At 42.5% G+C, this 18,932-nt stretch overlaps 1 protein-coding gene across 1 annotated transcript in view; it reads right to left on the bottom strand.

Moving 5' to 3' along the window:
• Nucleotides 1–18,932, bottom strand: part of AMPH (amphiphysin) — a 185,123-nt gene that overhangs the window by 101,826 nt on the left and 64,365 nt on the right. Inside the window, exon 2 of the mRNA XM_060019841.1 lies at nt 2,255–2,339. Within this exon, the coding sequence (XP_059875824.1) occupies nt 2,255–2,339 (85 nt within the window). The remainder of the gene's footprint in view (nt 1–2,254; nt 2,340–18,932) is intronic.

The following is an 18,932-nucleotide window of genomic DNA, read 5'->3' as shown; positions in this document are numbered from 1 at the left end:
ACTACTGAAGGTCGGGCACCACAACTACTGAAGCCCACACACCTAGAGCCCGTGCTCCACAACAAGAGTAGCCACAGCAATGGGAAGTCCACGCACCACAATGAAAAGTAGCCCCCGCTCGCCACAACTAGAGAAAGCCCACGCACAGCAACCAAGACCCAACACAGCCAAAAATAAATAAATAAATTTATATTTTAAAAAAATTCCCCATAATTGGAAAATGCAAAGTACTACCTTATCATGAATGCATTCCTGAACTTGAGGCTTCCCAAGGTTAGCCTTCTGGGGTGCTAAAATATCATAATGCCGTAAAAGTGATTGAGAAAAACGATCTAACAGCAAAGAACTAATTAGCTCCACAGGGACGCACCGGACAGGAAGACTAGGTTTCAAAAGATAGAGGGTAAATCCTCAAGGAGGGAAATCTGTAAACGTGAGTCACTTCTTCTACCCAAAGCCGATCCCTTCAAGCAGACACTGGGGACTGGCCTGCAAAGTAACAAGGGCCCTGATGGACAAGTTTCTCTGTGGGAAGTTGCTGCCATCCAAGTCAATGATCTGCACGAGTGCTATCCTGGTGTATGAGAAAGTGCAAGAGAACTCACCAGACGAGAACATCAGGAGATGTGGAGAATCTGTTCTCCCGGAGGAGACTGGGGGGCAACTTAGTCTATGAGCCGACGTCCAACATTTCTCTAGGAATTCTCTTTTCTACCATCGTAAATCCAAAGCTCTCTATAATACTCAGTGATCTGGACATGATCTAGTTTTCCCTCTATCACCGTTTTCTTCTCCAACTCCCCTCTCTCTTTTCTCATTTTCAGATAGAACGAGATCACTGTTATTCATAATAAATTGAGTTCCTATCTGTCCGACCCTTAGTCTTGGGATGAAATTGGAGACATTCAGCAATGTGTTTTGGTGGAGACTAGTCTACCGGGCTCTACCTGCTGGATTTTATAACCCCTGTTGGTAAGGAAGAGAAACAGCATGTTACAAAACAGCCAGAACATTGATACACAAATGGAAACAAGAAACCTCCAGGATCAGGGGTCTGCAAACAGAAGCAAAGGCAGTGACATAACACCTACGTTGGGGGCTTCCCTGGTGGCGCAGTGGTTGAGAGTCTGCCTGCCGATGCAGGGGACACGGGTTCGTGCCCCGGCCCGGGAAGATCCCACATGCCGCGGAGCGGCTGGGCCCGTGAGCCATGGCCGCTGAGCCTGCGCGTCCGGAGCCTGTGCTCCACAACGGGAGAGGCCACAACAGTGAGAGGCCCGCATACCGCAAAAAAAAAAAAAAAAAAAAAAAATTGTGGAAACCTACGTTGATCTTCCATTGCTGGCTGTCATCCCTGAGGCCACAATTTCCTCTGTGGACACTTGTGGCTCCAATGACAACAGGAAAATAAACCCATGTCCTTACATTTTCCCTGTGTCCAAACCTTATTTTCCAGAGTTTGCTGGCCCAGCCTACCTCTAGAATGAGCTCCAGATTTGAAGCTTCTAATCTAAGAGACCCCGGCGTTTCTCTTCCCTCTCCCTGACCCTCACGCATGGTCTCTAAAGATGATATGCCAGCCATTCAGCAAGCCTTAGAAATATAAACAAATAATTTTAAAAAGTTTGTTTCTTTATTCATATGTCTGTTAAACACGTAGCACCCTATTAAAGGAACAAATACCACAAACTGTGTTTTCAACCTTTTTTTTCATTGCCTCCCCTGAGGAAACTTTTTAGACATTCTTTTCCTAATTATACCCCCATGAAATGTTAATACCACAGATATACCATGTCTACTTATGTGAAGTATTCCCATAAAAAGAGTACGATATTTTTCATCCACCAATAACCAATTTTCTCCCTCTTGGGAGATATACTCTCTATTGAAAATGTGTGATCTTAAAGCATGCAGCAATTGAAATAATTTTGTCAGAAGTATTTAATTACTGCTAATACTCAGTGGAAGGTAAATCACCAAAAAGATCGCCTTTCCTTTAGATCAGTAATCTGTATTGAAGAGCTCCAGAGGAGCAAAGTCTTCATCTCCTGAGATTCTAAAACACAAATCTTCTTCCCGCAGTGCCTACTACCTCTTTGCCTCGCACAGAAAAAGTCTACAGAATTAACCATTGTTCCCTCAAGTTAATGCCAAGCCCAATGAAGAAGATCTTTCTTCAACCTCAAGGTATTTTATTTACGCACTAAAACACAAAGCCAACCCATTTCCCACTCCAGAAATGAGATAAATATACTTGCCTCTTGCCGTTTGAAGTTCTGCACATATTCTTCAAACTGTTCATCTTTCGTCTCATCAGCTTTCCCAAGCTTCTGAAGGACCTAGTTTGTGGATAAAACAAAATGGTTCAATTTAATAATGTTTTCAGGGTGGGATAGGGACGGTGGGAGGGAGACATAAGAGGGAGGAGATATGGGGATATATGTGTAGGTATAGCTGATTCACTTTGTTATAAAGCAGAAACTAACACACCACTGTAAAGCAATTATACTCCAATAAAGATGTTAAAAAAATAATAATGTTTTCAAACAAAAAGCAGAGCAAGGCTGTTGTTTTGCTCTTCTGAGGAGACGTCTCTCTTAGCACAGCTAGTTTTCTGTTCTGTAAGCATCTTGGCCTAGTGGCTTTGGAGTTGAACAGACCTGGATTTTAATCACAGTCCTACCACGCGCAGGCTGCATGACCTTGAGGAGGTGTCATGCTATAGCATTCATTTATTCACATATTTTTCCTCCAGTAGGCTGTAAGACTTAAAGACAAAAGCTATGCCTTGTCCTTTTGTCCAAAGCATCTGGCACAATGCTTGATGCATAACAGTTGCTCAATTTTTTGTTAAAAGGTGAATCAAAGTTATTTGAGGAAAGTACTAGCCTACTTCATAGGGATGGATTTAGAGTTACTGGAGCCACAGGCACACGGTAAATTCTCCCCCACCATCTCCTGACACTCTCTTCAATTCAATAAATGTTCAAAGAGGCCCTGGGATACACAAAGCCCATGCTAAGAACTGGTCATCCAGAAATAGATATATGAATAAAATAAGGCCCCAGGACTTAAGCTTAAGCTTATGATCTAATGGGGTAGACAAGGCAAGTTCACAAATAACAAATCAAAGACAATCTGTAATAAGCAAGATGAGTGGATGGCAAGGCGTTAGAAGCAATATCCCCTTAGAGCTGAGCTCTTCAGGGAATCCTGGTGGGGATTCTTCAAAACATGCTGGAATCCAGCAATCCCACTCCTGGGCATATATTCAGAGAAAATTACAATTTGAAAGGATACATGCACCCCAATGTTCATAGCAGCACTATTTCCAATAGCCAAGACGTGGAAGCAACCTAAAGGTCCATCGACAGATGGATGGATAAAGAGATGTGGTACAACATACCAGCAGCTCACTTAACCTCTCTGAGTATATTTCTTCATCAGTAAAATGAAGATAATAATAGTAAAAAAGAAAAAAAAAAGATGTGGTACATACATACAGTGGAATACTACTCAGCCATAAAAAAGAATGAAATAATGCCATTTGCAGCAACATGGATGAACCTAGAGACTATCATACTAAGTGAAGTCAGTCAGACAGAGAAAGACAAACACCATATGATATCACTTATATGGGGAATCTAAAATACGACACAAGTACGAAGTTATTTACGAAACAGACTCAGACATAGAAAACAAACTTATGGTTACTAAAGGGGAAAGGGGGTGGGGGAGGGATAAATTAGGAGTTTGGAATTAGCAGATACAAACTACTATATAAAAGTGATAAATAACAAGGTCCTACTGTATAGCACGGGAACTATATTCAATACCCTGTAATAAATCACAATGGAAAAGAATATGTATATATATACACACACACACACACACACACATATATAAACACACACGTATATAACTGAAGCACCTTCCTGTACACCAGAAACTAACACAATGTTGTAAATCAACCATACTTCGAATTTAAAACTATGCTGGCAATTCCTGCAGACAGGAACGTGGCAGAGTACCTTCCAGTTAAGGAAGCAGCCTAAGCAAAGACCACTGGAAGAATCATGATGGACTGTGAACTGGACATGAGTGGCTCTGTTTTCCTAGAGCCCAGGACTGGGTATCAGAAGAAGTAGTTCTTGGCGATACAGCAGAAAGTTACTTGGGACGGAGCAAAAGGACCCTGAGAGTCATGATCGGGTACACTATTCAAGATTCCCATATCTAGTATCTAAAACACCAACTTATTTAAGAATTTATAAAAACTCCATAAATGTTGCCTTCTCAGAATACGTACACCCTATGGCATTACCAAATATGTTTTTCCAAAACATAACCATTTGGGCATTAAAACATACACTCATACAAAGCACTTTCTATGGCTAGGTTGTACATCAGCTTATGCTAATTTGTTTCCTTAAAGATATAATCTTGTACAAATTGATAACTTCCTTAAACTCAGTTTAGAATGTTTTAACTAAACCCAAGTATCAAAGTATTTACCCAACAAGTCAGAGTCCATGCAGATTCCTTCAAGAAATAAATTTTCTTTGGAGGTAAACAGTAATTATTCTAAGTATATAAGGAAAAAATGATTATTTTATTCTATTCTAAAACTAACTGTTTATAATATATGCTAGTATTCCTTCCTTTGGCATTACTAAACAAAGATTTTTTAAAACAATAAAACTGTATACAGACTCACATATATTACCAATTACTCAACTTCATTCAATTTCATGTCCCAAACCAACATCATATATGAATAATAGGAAAGATATATTATTTCTCATTGCAAAATTATTATTTAAACAAAGCTGGATGTATCCAGTAACATAACTATTCAAAGGACAAATAATCACTCTATTAACTAATAATCTTTTCTCACTTAAGAGTCTCTGTGAAAGACAGAAGAGAAAACACTAATTTTTGAAAGAACTGGGCATTGTAACTAGGGAATAAGTTGATAAGCGTAAGAAACATGATCAAATATATATATGATCTATTTTAAAGTTAACAGAGGTTATTCCTGGATGGTAAGATTCAGAGCGATTATTATTTTTTTCTTTATAATTTGCTACATTTTCCATAATTTCCTCTATGGTTATATGTCACTAAAGTAATCAGGAAAAATCATAAAGATAAGTAACAGGAGTTTATCATACTCATATCTGGTATATAAGAGATTTATGTATTAGATTCTAGTACAAGCAAGTAGATTGTTAGTAACTAGTTGAAAGACTCTCCTCAAAAGATATAGATGAGTGAATTAATATCAACCGGAAGAAAGGTTTCCAGAGGCAGCCTTTGGGGACCTATACCTGATTCAGTGATTCATGTGTAAGGAAAGGGTATCAATGGTACAGTATTCTATGAAACTACCAAGGATACACATGGAAAGGCTGAGCTTTGATGCCTAGCATATAATTAATGCTCAATAAATATCTACTATTATTATAGATATTATTATCTAACACTATCGAATAATTTATCAATGGCCTAAACTTATACTGACAAAAAGTTGGGGAGGATATTGGATATGTTATAGGATGAGAATGAGGATTCACAAAAGAAAGCTTCCCTAACAAGTTGAAATTCAACAGGGATAAAATGTAGGTCAAAATATAATTGTCCAAGTGCCAGATTTATTATTCAACTTTCAACTACAATGAGACAGGATGGATGTTAAGAATACATGGTTCCTGGGGCTTCCCTGGTGGCGCAGTGGTTGAGAGTCCGCCTGCCGATGCAGGGGACACGGGTTCGCGCCCCGGTCTGGGAAGATCCCATATGCCGCAGAGCGGCTGGGCCCGTGAGCCGTGGCCGCTGAGCCTGCGCGTCCGGAGCGGGAGAGGCCACAACAGTGAGAGGCCCGCGTACTGCAAAAAAAAAAGAAGACATGGTTCCTGCCCTTAAGTAGAAATAAGGAACCATTTTCGCCGACAGTCAGTATGAGCTGACCAAGTGATATTGCTGCCAAAGCATCTAATGTAATCTCAGGCTACACGAACAAGCATGAAAGGTACCCGGGGAGCAGTCCTGAATGATTCTATGTGGTGAACAAGTTGATAACCACATAGATACATAGACAACCTGGAGTCAGCTGAAGCGGAGAGAGTTGATACCATGAGGTAAGAGGCACAAATGATATAATCGGTATAGTAACGGGGAGAAGAGGAGACCGAAGGGAAAAGAGTACATCTGTCTTCAAATACCTGAAGGACCAACATCAGGAAGAAGGACTGGACTTTTCCCATCAGAAACCAAGATCAAGAACCAGCACGGGCAGGTAAAAGCTTTATCAAGAAAATGTTTGTGCCAGAAGTTTCTATCATGGTTTTCTGGAAATTAAATAGTTTGTTGGTAGAGGTAATGAGCTCACTGTCCTAGGAGTTATTTAAGTTTAACCCAAAGTTAGAGGTGCTAGAGAAGAGATTTATTCATCACACTGGTGAGTGGAATGAGTCATATTTCAAATATCTTCTCATTCTTGAATCCATAATCAACGTATCATGTTAGACATTTTCCCTAGAGAAGAATGCAAATCTCAATGAATAGAAGGCAGAGAAGAACGTCTGTTCGTTTCTATCTCCAGCTGATACTGACTTGCTGAAGACTGCTTGCCAAACCCTGTGCTAGGGGCCGCAGTAGAGCAAGCTGCGTTCCAGGGACTGTGGTCACGTGACAGGTCTGAGCACGGGTGCAAGCTGTGGAACTAGGGTAGATGCGGCTAGCGTGCTAGGCAGAGGGAAGATTACGGAAAGGCTTCGTCTGCAAGACTAAAGACTTCAATCTGCTTGTAGAGACCACGGGAAGGCAATGAAGAGTTTCCCTTCCCTGGAGACAGCTACGTGATTAAATCTGTGCTCCCTGGTGACAGTGTTAAGGACAGGTTAGAAGAGAGAATGAGTGGAAAAGGGAGACCAGTTAAGAGATTATTTAAATAGTCCAGGCAATAAATGACAGCCGCAGCTAAGGAACAGATAAAACCAACCCTCAAGAAGTAAACATACAGAATTTCACAGCTTATGAGACAAAAATGGTGAGGACAGAATGAGTCAAGGGTGACATCATTTCTTCTGTGGTGGCTGAATGGGTCATCTGGTGACAATCAGGGTGTTGAGTTGTTGCAAAGTCTCCAGGGAGATGGGAAGGGTTTAGATGTGGAATTGGAAAAGGTTAAGAACCAGAAACACAAAGCAGGAATCGTGGGTGGAACCAAAGGCCCAGCTGAGGCAGAAACCACCAATGTGCAGGTACCCACATTTAAGCAGTTTTGTGATTTTCTCCAGCAGCCTTGATACAGGTGATAAGATTCATCTGCTACATAGAAAGACCGTATCTTAAGGCATCACGGACACTGAAACCTAGAATTGAGATGACAAAAAAATGTATCTTCTACCTTGTTCTAATATTACAATATTTAACAGTGACTTTATAATTTAGGTGGCCTCTCTCATTCACCTCTCTACTGGCTATGTTGACAATACCAATTAAGCCTGAACAGTTTGGCCCCACTGATATTACAGGAGGATTACTAACATATTCATGCGTCTGACACTCAGATTTTGACAACATGACACATCTTCCTCCTCCCCAGGCAAAAGGAAGAAAAATCTGCGCCTGGTGCATATTGGCTTAGGATTTAGGTCTTTTACTTCAAAGATAATTTCATGTACATTGACACTTTCCTGTTTTTTGGGGTTTTTTTTGCGGTACGTGGGCCTCTCACTGCTGTGGCCTCTCCCGTTGAGGAGCACAGTCTCCGGACGCGCGGGCCCAGCGGCCATGACCCAGGAGCCCAGCCGCTCCGCGGCATGTGGGATCTTCCCGGACCGGGGCACAAACCCGCGTCCCCTGCATCGACAGGCAGACTCTCAACCACTGCGCCAGCAGGGAAGCCCGACACTTTACAAGAAGATTTCTGTTGTTACTTTTGTTGCTGTCAGTTTTCAAATGCAAAATAATATTCTCAACTGAAGAAGCTTTTTCAAACTGCTTTTCCTTTCAGTGAGATTCTGAAATATTCCTCTAGAGCTGGCTGGGTATTCATCTTCTCACTCTCAGCCCTGAGTTCAGTAAGTTCTGATCTGATCCTAAAAGACGTCATGACATAGGCAAAAAATTAAAAAAATTTAAAGCAGGAATATGGTAACTTGGAATATTTAAGCTAATAAATATTTTTTCAGTGTCTCCTAAAGCAGTTAAGTTTCTCAGCTTGGTTTACAAAGGCTGCTCCAATGATGTGAATCTCACATACTTTTCTAGAGCAATTGTTCGTGTACAAAGTGTCCAAGTCAAGTCCCTAAAAATTTAGAACTCGTTTTAATTTGGGCAGTTTCCCCACACTGTAAAGCCAAAATTCCGATCCAATTTCAAATCCTCGGAGTCCAGTGCAAATTAAATGCTGACTATTGTAGCAGTGAGAGAATAATTGCCTTCTCTCCATATGTTAAAATTAGGAATGGAACACTATGTTCACAGCTCTCAAAAAAAGTAGTTGGCATTTGAAGTCAAAGAAAAAAATTCACAATCTTCCATTCCACATAGAAAGGACTTCTGTTAATTAGGGGAAAGATCAAAGCAAGGTCAAAAAATAGTGAGGTATGACCCCAAGCACGAAAAAAAGTCCTGTGATCCGAAGTGGGAAACTGATAAGAGGCGGGGATGCAGACAAGGTAATTCAAGATGAAGGCCATTGGGGGTGTCTGAGACACGTTTTTATGTACTGCTTGATGCTGGGACAAGGGTGATGGTTAAAAGAATTCTGCAGCATTGGCCACTGGGATGCCCTAGAGAGATTCACACATTAGATGACGGCTCAGACTAGACAAAGTTCTAACTCTGGGTGATTCATTCCTTCCTTAATTCATCCTTCCTTAAGCCAGACTCTAAAAGTCAAAGAAAGAATCCTACAATCTAATTAGTTTTCTCTAAACAAGGAGGTGCCCCTCTCTTCATACTTTCTGTCTTTATAAAGAAAGAAGAGCACATCAAATTATGTAAACATGATTCACTGAATCCAGGAATCAAGTACATGGGATGACCATGGCCTTTTCTGGACAGGAGGACACAGACAGATAGTCTTCTACCACTGCCCACACCCAAATGATTCATTCACTTATCTGTCTGGACACCCACCTATCCATTTATCAAGTGCTCACTCTGATGCTGTGCAAAGATCCAAAACCTCGGACTGGAGGGAGACCATTGGGTGCCCGCGAGTGCGGGGTAGCTGCTCTTCTGAAGTGTCCTATGGGTACACACTGCACTGTTTCTCCAACTTCAGGGTACTAGTCCCTTAACCTCTTTCTGGATATGTTTCAAGACTTAAAGAAGTGGCTTTAATGCGGCCTGATTTGAGAAGAATAAGATGAGTCATCCTTTGGTGTGGCTCAGGTGCCCATCAAGGTCCTGCACTTTGCCTTCCATCTGGTCCTCTGTGGGACCTATTTCTGCACCGCTATGACATTCACTTCTTGCCCTGGTAGATCTCAACAGTACATTAGGCATCACATCATCAAAGCCTCTCGGAGGTTGGCATGAGCCTTCTTGCTAATTCTGGGAAACACTTTCAGGGAGGTACACGAGAACAAATGAGAGAGGGAAGGTTCACAGGCTTCCATCCCATTTGGGTGGTCTTCAGACTTTAAAAGTTTGAGAATAACGCATGGTAGAGAGAAAGTACAAGTCTCAGACATGAGCAGGTTTATCCTAAGTGGGACAGAAGCAACTGGGTATTAGAAAGCAGTGGAGGAAAGAAAGTTCAGGGGCCTGGAAAGGAAAGAGAAGTGAGGTGGGTCCCCAAAATGCAGATACAGTAAAGCACCAGCCAAAGCTGCTTTCAGTCACGGGTCTACCTGGTGAGGTATCCTGCTGCAGAATTCTGCTCTCTTCTACCCTCCCCAACCCTTTAAAGTTGAGGTCATCTTACTCCTCTGACTTAAAAAAATCTTGTTGGAAAAGATAGCTTGAGGAATACTGATGTAGGAAAGATGAATTGTGAGCCCTGGCATCTATCTGACCCCTTCTTCTTCTCCAGGAAGCTGGGTGCCCCGTCTCTTCCTCTTGCTTGGGTCACCTCGTCTCAAGACTACTTTTCTATGAAAACTGATACTTCCAGTATCCAACCCAGAATACAACATTTACAGCAAAATTCAGGGACACAGTCGGCTAAAACCTTTGAGTCATCCTAAGGCTCTGAGAGGGACCATATTTTCCTTCTCCAGTGCCCCCCCCCTTCAAGGACGGGGCGCTATCTCATGCCAATATTGCACAGTGATCCTCCAACCTCATTAAATCATTCAAATTAATCCTCACGCTGCTTAGCTAGGGGAAGATATTCCTCCATATACCACAAGAGAAAAGTTGTCTGCTAAACTGGTGGCAATCTACCTACAGAGGAGCTGTTAGAAAGGCATGTGGCCATAGCAACCAGGGAGGGCTCTGTACCCAGACATTTCACTGGGGATCAGTCCTGTGCCTGATTTCTTCCTACAGACTCCTCAAGCCACCTTTGTGACCTCAGTTACCCACAGTACCAGCAGAAGATGAATCAGCAATTTGAACACACAGAACTGCAGTACAAATAGGAAGGAAGATGTTGACTTAGGTGGGTCCACAAAACCCGACTCAGGATTTCAATTGGGAACTGTAAATTCCCTAAGACAAGAGGGAGTTGATGGACAGGAATCAGATGAAAAGGAGAGTCCAGAGAAGAGAGTAAAGACACGTTTTTGCTTTTCTTCCTCTAGGGAAAATGCCCCATCTTAATAACTCCATAGTCCTTAATTTATTAGCTATCATCTATGGAAATTTAAAATACATCAAGCACAGTTCCAAATGCATTATACCTAAAAGTGAATTTAATCCTTCCAACAATCTTGTGAGTTAGGTTATAATGACTACCCTCATTTTACTGATGAGAACACTGAAAATTGGTGAGGTTAAACGATTGACCACAGTCACAAACTAGTATGTAACTGAGCTGGGATTCAAAGCAAACAGTATGATTCCAGAGTCAGCTTCTAACTACAAGGCTATAATGCCCTAAAGACAGCAGCAGGGAAAGAAACATGGCTGGTAGCTTTTCCCTAGACAACGAAGTCATTTTCGTCCATTCTACATTCACTCTCACTGTCTGTATCACATGGCCAGGGATGCCAATATAGCAACTACTGGATCCATGCTTTTGTTAAATGGAACCATCTGACACCACCTCCATCCAGAATAGGTCATTATATTCATTCAAATACCCTGGGTGAGTGGACGTGGGTTACACAAAATACGCATTCTCCCCACTCTACCCTTACTTAGAAAGAAGACCTCCAACTAGCTTCAGACTGGCAAAAGGCCTAGGAGGACATCACCTCATTATAAGAACCTTAGAGATCAGGCCACAAAGAGTGCCTCAGCAACAAGTAGTTCAGAAAAACAAAACAAAAAACCTTAGGTGCACGTCAGTACAATGTAGCTGCTTGTTCTATAATGTCCTATGGGCAAGCATTGCACTGTTTCCCAAACTTTTGGTGGAAAGAATGTTATGAACAGATCCTCACAGCAAAGTCCCCACCGCAGTCCTGCCTGGGGCCACCGAGTGATATCAGAAAGGACACTGTCCCTCTTCAGACTCCTTTTTTTATTAATGATGCCTTTGGTAACTTGACCCTTCCTGCCTCACAAACACTTCGTGAATAAACACAAAGAGAAAGACACAGGGTGCTTAAAGAACGTTTGAAATCGCATTCTGGGTAATCTCATATTGAAGCAGGACCCCAATTCCACAGGTTCCTAAATGTGCAACAGACTCCAATTGCCAGGGCTCACCGTTCCCAAGGATTTTAGACAGACCCAACAGGATGTGACTCAAAGGCCATTTCACTAGTGGTTTCTATCTTGAATGGTTATTGATCCCAAACTAAGAGTCATCTGATGTGAAAATTTTTATACGAATTGCAGGTTTGAATGGAAGTCAAAAAAAAAAAAAAAAAAAAGGAGATTGCTAATAGGTTGAAAACCAAATGGTACTTCCTCTGGAAATGAGTCCTGATATAGAGCTGGACATGGTATTTTCCATTCAGTTTGTTCCCGTGGCAGTTTTCTAAAGATCGGTGCACAAGAAGGAACTCTGAGTGCCTTCGTGACCTTTATTTAAAGAACACTGGAGCAGAGGAGCAACGTAAGGTCCTGGGAGACGTAGGTGAGATCTAGGATGCTCGTTACGGCTGTGAGGGCTGCCTGTCAGAGCACATGGCCTTCTGCTCCTGGGCACTCAGGGCTGAAAATACTTCTCACCAACAAACATGCAATCGCCACAAACAAACAAATAAATAAAGGAGCGAAGAAACAAGTAAATCCTGCAGCACTAATTATTTCTGCACACATTTCTGTATTCTGCTTTTATGCCTTGATTTTCAATTTTCTGCAGCTATTTTTAAAGTCTGATCTGCATGAAGTGAATTACTAAAGAAAAGAAACTATGAAATATAGTTTGGATGAGGCCCACTTTTCAGATTTAATTGGAGCTTCTGGAGCTGGATTCGCCACTTTCATATGGTTAATATGGAATATTTTATGAAGTTAAACGCAAACTTTGTGTGAATTTTTAAAATATCGAGCCTAACAGTATGCTGCTTTGGGCTGTATCACCAGACTCTTGTCTGGACAGGGGAATACTTTAAGGGTTTTTTTTTTAAGAAGCACAGTTTGGTGTGTAAGAATTACCACGTGATAGAAGGGGTAGGAAGAACACAGCTGTTTTCTGGACACCCTGAGTGATACTTACATGATACTTGCATAAGGGAAACACGCTTCTGGAACAGCCTTTTACTGGCTGTTCCGACCATCTGTAAACACATGCAGACACTTCTGCGGGTCATACTCTGCACTGACGCCTACAGATCCACACTCCCCCCTCCTCACCTGGTTCAGCACCTCTAGGGACTGCACCCGGCCCTGCCCCTCTGGCTTCTGTCTAGAGTTGATCATGAGAACTCAAGCCAGCAGAAGATGGAAAGGCAGGAGCAGAGACGTGGGGACAATGGTTCCCCTGGTCCCCTCCCTGCAGCCACCATCACAGTAGCCTCAATCCTCTGGTGGCCCCTCCAACAACTACATCTCCTCTCCCTAAGTTCTGATAACAGCTTCCTCCCCTTCCCCTATAGGCCTGGAGATCAAGGACCCCCAGCACCCTCCTCTGCTGCTAGACCCAGCAGCGTCTCCATCCCTTGCTGGTTTCCCGTAACGCTTTCCACAGGCCATCCTGGAATACAATTGGGGTCTCAAAATTCCTAGCTCAAAATCTCCCATCGCCCTTTTCACCTTCCAACCATGAGCAATAATGAACTAAAGCAACCCAACACACTTCTAAAAAAGTACCACTGTTGTGTCACAGTGTACGAATGGGATAAAAACAAACCAGCACAATCCATCGTACCAGAAACAATTTGCAAGATAAGCAAGTCTAAAGATACCAATCCCACAACAATGGGGTTTTGCCAACGAGGACGCTTTTCAGGAACATAAGCCCTGCCTGCAGTTGGCAGAGGATAATTCTCATTAAAAAGTGTTTAGTAGGATGTTTTCAGCCTTCATTTGAAGACATCTCAAAGAGAGATTGTTTTTCCTTTTGAAAGCTTGTGGGACTTTTAGCCCTGGCATTTGAACGACATCTTTTCATGAATGTTGTTTAGATGTTGATGTTCCTCCGTTGAGAATTCAAGGGAATCACAACCAAAATCCTAGTAGGCTCACTGAGGAAATTGACAAGATAATTCTGCAATTTATACGGAAATGTGAAAGACACAGAATAGTCAAAACAATTTTGAAAAAAAGGAGAATAAAGAAGGATGCTATATCCCACACCAAAGCTCTTTAGAGCCATAAAGTCGAACTTGCAGAATAGAAAACTAAAAATGGCATGACTTACTTTTGTCCTACTGAAAGGGTAGTCTCCTGCAAAATCTTTGACCTTGGCACCTAGTAAATCCTGAGCAGAGTAAAAAGGAAGCAACACCTACAAACAACTAGCTTCTATATGTCTTATTCCATGTTTATGGGGAAATCAAATCCCACGCAGGGTCTCTGGTGTAAAAATCAAAATGTTCAAAAAGCTAGGACTGTGTTTTTAGAAAAATAACTGACCATGATTCTAAGGCCAAACCTCTCTCCACAGCCTGCATTCTCATGAGATCATTACTTTAGATTTCACTGGCTACACCAGTTCTGCACCTTATTGTAGGCAACACTGCAGTAGTATTTCTCTGCCTTTTGTTTAAGAAGATCCGGATGTGAGATCGCTTTATTTATTTATTTTTTACAGTAGGTCCTTGTTGGTTCTCTATTTTAAATACAGCAGTGTGTACATGTCAATCCCAAACTCCCAATCTATCCCTCCCCGCTGAGACCACTTTTTAAAAAGTTGGTCCTTTCCCTTCTGCTTCAATGTCGCTGTTAAAGCCGTAATCTATAATATCTAATATTTGATTGGTCAGCAGGTGGAAGGAATACTGCAGTCCTATCAACATAATGTCCAGGGTCATAGAGAGGAGTAACCCATGAACACTTTGAAATCTTCTTACTGTACAGCTTTCAAGAATGATTTCGTCATCCTGATGAATTTATTAAGCAATAAATGTAACTGACCGTTTATTCGATGGCATCCTTTCATCGTATTTACATTTCTGTCTCTAAATTCTTGCCACTCAAAGTGGGTCCTCGCACCAGCAGCATCAACTTTCACCCGACAGCTTGCTAGATATGCAGAATTTCACGTCTATCCCAGACCCACTGAATTAGAATCTGCTGTTCAACAGTATCCCCAGGCAATCCATCTGTACGTTCAAGTTTGGGAACCCTGCTCCAAAAATTACAAACTCAGTGTCACACCCCACAGGTAAATAAAAAAAAAATAGTCATTTTTCTGGGCATTTGCTGTCAATGTAGGAAAAATCAAGCTTTTCACACTGAAACTGCAATGATCACAGGATACACCTTGAACATTGGATATTAAAATGAATGCACAAGCTCTGTTCAGCGTTTCCTCCATTCTCTTAAAGCAAAGGACTGAAAAATTTCCAAATGGTTAAACGCTCTGGACAGGTGAGTGGGTTCTGGTTGTTTGCAGTTTAATTTGCATTTTAATGATGTCATCACCATCAGGTTTTTATAAAAACATGATTCTGCAGACTACTCCATAGGAAGCGGAATCATTCCAATCAGTCACGTTTTTGTCCACAATCTGTGAATTAAACGTGAGTTTCTGGCTCAGCGACAGTAAACAATGTCAGATAAATGAAACAGGAACATCTGTGACGGTTTTCCTGGCCATCCCCCCAAATGGTGAGTAAGGCACTCCTGCCCTTTCATGTGGAAACAACTGAAATCACATGGACCTCGGCATGAATGTTCCAAGCAACCTGGACTACAAACAGGGGACTTTAACATCAGACAATCATGGCTGCAAATAAGAGCAAATCTGTTTCTCTGGCAAATGTCCTATGATGGTTTTCCATATAAAATAAGAAAGAGGCTTTATTTAACCCAGAAGTCTGCAGGCCATAATCATTTATACTGAACCAATGCTTCTTCCTCTAAAATCTAACGAACATCAGGGACCTAATGCCCAGCCAGCACCCGGCTGTGAACAAGACACCAGGCTTAGCCTTAGCCCTATGCCGTATCCGCAAACACAACAGTCACCTCCTCCTTTGAACATAATTGAGGCAAATGGGATCTTCTCCTATCATCACTTCTTTCTCCTTTCCTTTTCCCTCCTCACCTCTTACTGGAAGCTTCGTGACAGACTCTGTCGGCATAAAATATACTTAAATTAGCTGTGAAAAGTGTCCAATGTTAGTGAGAGAAAGTTTCATTTTGTAGAACTGTCTCTCCAAAGAATGTGAAAAACCTTATTCACTTCCACAAATGCCCAGGCCTCAAAAACTCGAATTCCCCCTCCTCCTCAATAAGTCCAGGACCCTGCGGAAAGGGCCAAAGGCATCCTGAGATAGAGATGCATAGCTGCACATCCCAGGTAGGCTGCTTCTGAAATGTTAAGCTGCAAAGTTAGGAAATGGGAAAAGTAAAGAAACATCTGTACTGTACTTGGGTCTCAAAGTATGAACAGAAGCATCTAAAATGAGCCTTCCTTCTGAATATGGGCTGTACAGTTGCACTCTCCTAGGTGTTAAGGACCAAATGAAAGGGTTATATAACCAGCTGGAAAGACAAAAGACAAAAACTTAAATAAATGTAAATTTAAATAATAACTCACGCTTAAACAAAAATTAGCCAGGAAACTAGATGACTTCCTATGGTCTTCATATGCTAAGTGCATTTTGAATCACCACGAAGATGATGCAGAATGCAGTGTCGTCCAAAAATTTTTTGACCAGAGAACCTTTTGGTCTAAGGCGTATCTTGCGAGACACACCTGGGAAAGCCCTGAGCTACACCATCCCTGCCAGGGATCTAGACCTGGGAAGCCCTGCGCCTCTAAACAGGGCTCCTCAACCTGGCTGTGGCATCAGGATCACCTGGCAGGCGTCTGTTGAAGCAGGTCTGCAAATATCATTCTGATGACCACAGATTTGCTCTGATCTGTTAGCTGTGGGCAAAGCCTTACGCTTATTCCTCAGGAGTAATTATTTTAATTTAATACCAAGTTTATATAACACTCAGAAGTGAGCCATCTCTCAGCAACAAAAACAAATAATGAGATGTCCTGGTTCAGCCAGGTGTAGGCTCCATCGCCCTGGATAAGCCGCTGAGGCTTCAAGAGTCTCCCTTCCTCGTTTCTGCCGCCCCAGGGCACCCACGCAGGATCCTGAAAAACAAACAGAATCCCTGCATTGTAACTCCTGCCAAGTGCAGCTCAGGTTACTGGGATACATACGGGCAGCATCATTAATTGCCCTGCATAAATAATTCAATATAAACCAGGCTCGTATAATTGGTGGGGAGGGGATCTGGTTCATGACCCAGCTCTGCCACGTGTAAGCAAAAGCTTTCTCACTTCTTCCTCTTCTTCTCCACCATTCTTTCACCATTTAGGTGACAACTAATGAAAGAAAACCATCTGTGTAATATACATCACGACCTCAACATACGCCGGCCCCAAATTCATTTTCTACAGGTCTCTGCGCCCTGCAGGACTGAACCAGTGGACGGACTTGCCCAAGCTCCCTTGACTCTAGCTTCCTGGACCAATGGAGGCACCAGCAGGGAATGAAAGTGTGGGGAAAGAAAGGTCAGGTCCCGCTCTGTCTCGGCTTTGAGCTGTTTCTGGCAATACTTATGTTCCCTTCACCCCTACGGCTCCCATCCGGAAACCCCTCCTTTATGACTGTCACTGGGTCTGGCTGCACCATTTTCTCCTCTTGCCCCTTGAGTCCTAGCAGTGGCTACAGTTTCTTGCTGTTGTTACTAGTCTTTGGTGATTCCGTTAACACTTCTGCCCTTCTATGCTCTATTCACTAAAGCATCTTTAAAAAAAATTTATTTATTTATTTATTTATTCACTTATTTGGCTGTGCCGGGTCTTACTTACGGCATGCAGGATCTTTTAGTCACGGCATGTGGGATCTAGTTCCCCGCCCAGGGATTGAACCCGCGCCCCCTGCACTGGGAGCACAGAGTCTTATCCACTGGACCGCCAGGGAAGTCCCCACTAAAGCATCTTGAACCATCTGAGCTGAATTCTGCCTCCTGCCAGGCCCTGGCTGATAGCCCAAGACCGTCTCTGGCCCTGGCAATCACTGTGCCCATCCTGAATCCACTGAGCAAGGGGTTGGAGGGCATATTTGCAGTTTTAAAGCACACATGCACATATACACGGTCACAAAAAAACCTGGTCTCTCAGAATAGATTGCTGAGGGTCCAAATAAACCATTTTAATATACACCAAGTAGCGTGTATTTAAATATATATTACATTGAGTCCAAGTTCTAAAGCCATAATTGCAAAACAAGCCTGTGCCCTAGGAAGGGTAATATGTATTTACATAGATTAAGGTCCTTAAAAATTGGCCTTGAGTGCTGCCAGAATTTGATTCCTATAAAATAAAATTTCCCTGGTGGCGCAGTGGTTGAGAGTCCGCCTGCCGATGCAGGGGACACGGGTTCATGCCCGGTCCGGGAAGATCCCACGTGCTGCAGAGCGGCTGGGCCCGTGAGCCATGGCCGCTGAGCCCGCGCGTCCGGAGCCTGTGCTCCGCAACGGGAGAGGCCACAACAGTGAGAGGCCCGTGTACCGCAAAAAAAAAAAAAAAAAAAAATTTCAAAACTCAAACTGATATAAAAGGAGCCTGGTGGTTTTCAAAGGCAAGGCCTTCTAGGAGGGCCAGAAACACATGCTCGGATACCCACCCTCCATCTCTGCACCCTCCTGGCTCTGCAGAAGACACGACAGGTCCGAAGACAGCTGACGGTAAGAATTCTTACCAGGGTCAGCTCTTCCAGATCTCTGCAATACCCGTAGAAAGAGGAAAATAAAATATCTTTTGCATCCTTTTGCGGGGAGGAAGGGTGTCTCTTGAGTCAGTACTGCCCAAAATATTTACTGTTTGTCCCTGCTAAAAACTACGAAGTAGCTCTGTGGTCAGAAATTGGCCATACTGCAGAGCCCGATAGAAAAAAATTTTTAGGCCTTCTTCCCTAAGTTAAAATAAAATGATGTACCCAGGAGAAAGGAAAAAACCTCTAAAGCCCTTGTAAAAGGATTTATTGGGTGGATCAACCTATGATGTCATGTAGGCTGCAACCCGATTCTCTGAGGAATTAAGAGCAACTGTCCTTATCTTACAAATCTTTGCAAAACTAGAAATGTGTGTCTGGAGGCAATTCAAAGTTCACCTATTCTTTTTGATCAATCCCCAAACCTCCCCTATTTAGTCCATAAGGCTTGTAAAATGTGGGTCTTGG

Source organism: Delphinus delphis, chromosome 9 (assembly GCF_949987515.2).
Source record: "Delphinus delphis chromosome 9, mDelDel1.2, whole genome shotgun sequence".
Classification (NCBI taxonomy): domain Eukaryota; kingdom Metazoa; phylum Chordata; class Mammalia; order Artiodactyla; family Delphinidae; genus Delphinus; species Delphinus delphis.
Note: the sequence above shows the minus strand (reverse complement) of the source record. Positions and strands in the feature narration are given on the sequence as shown.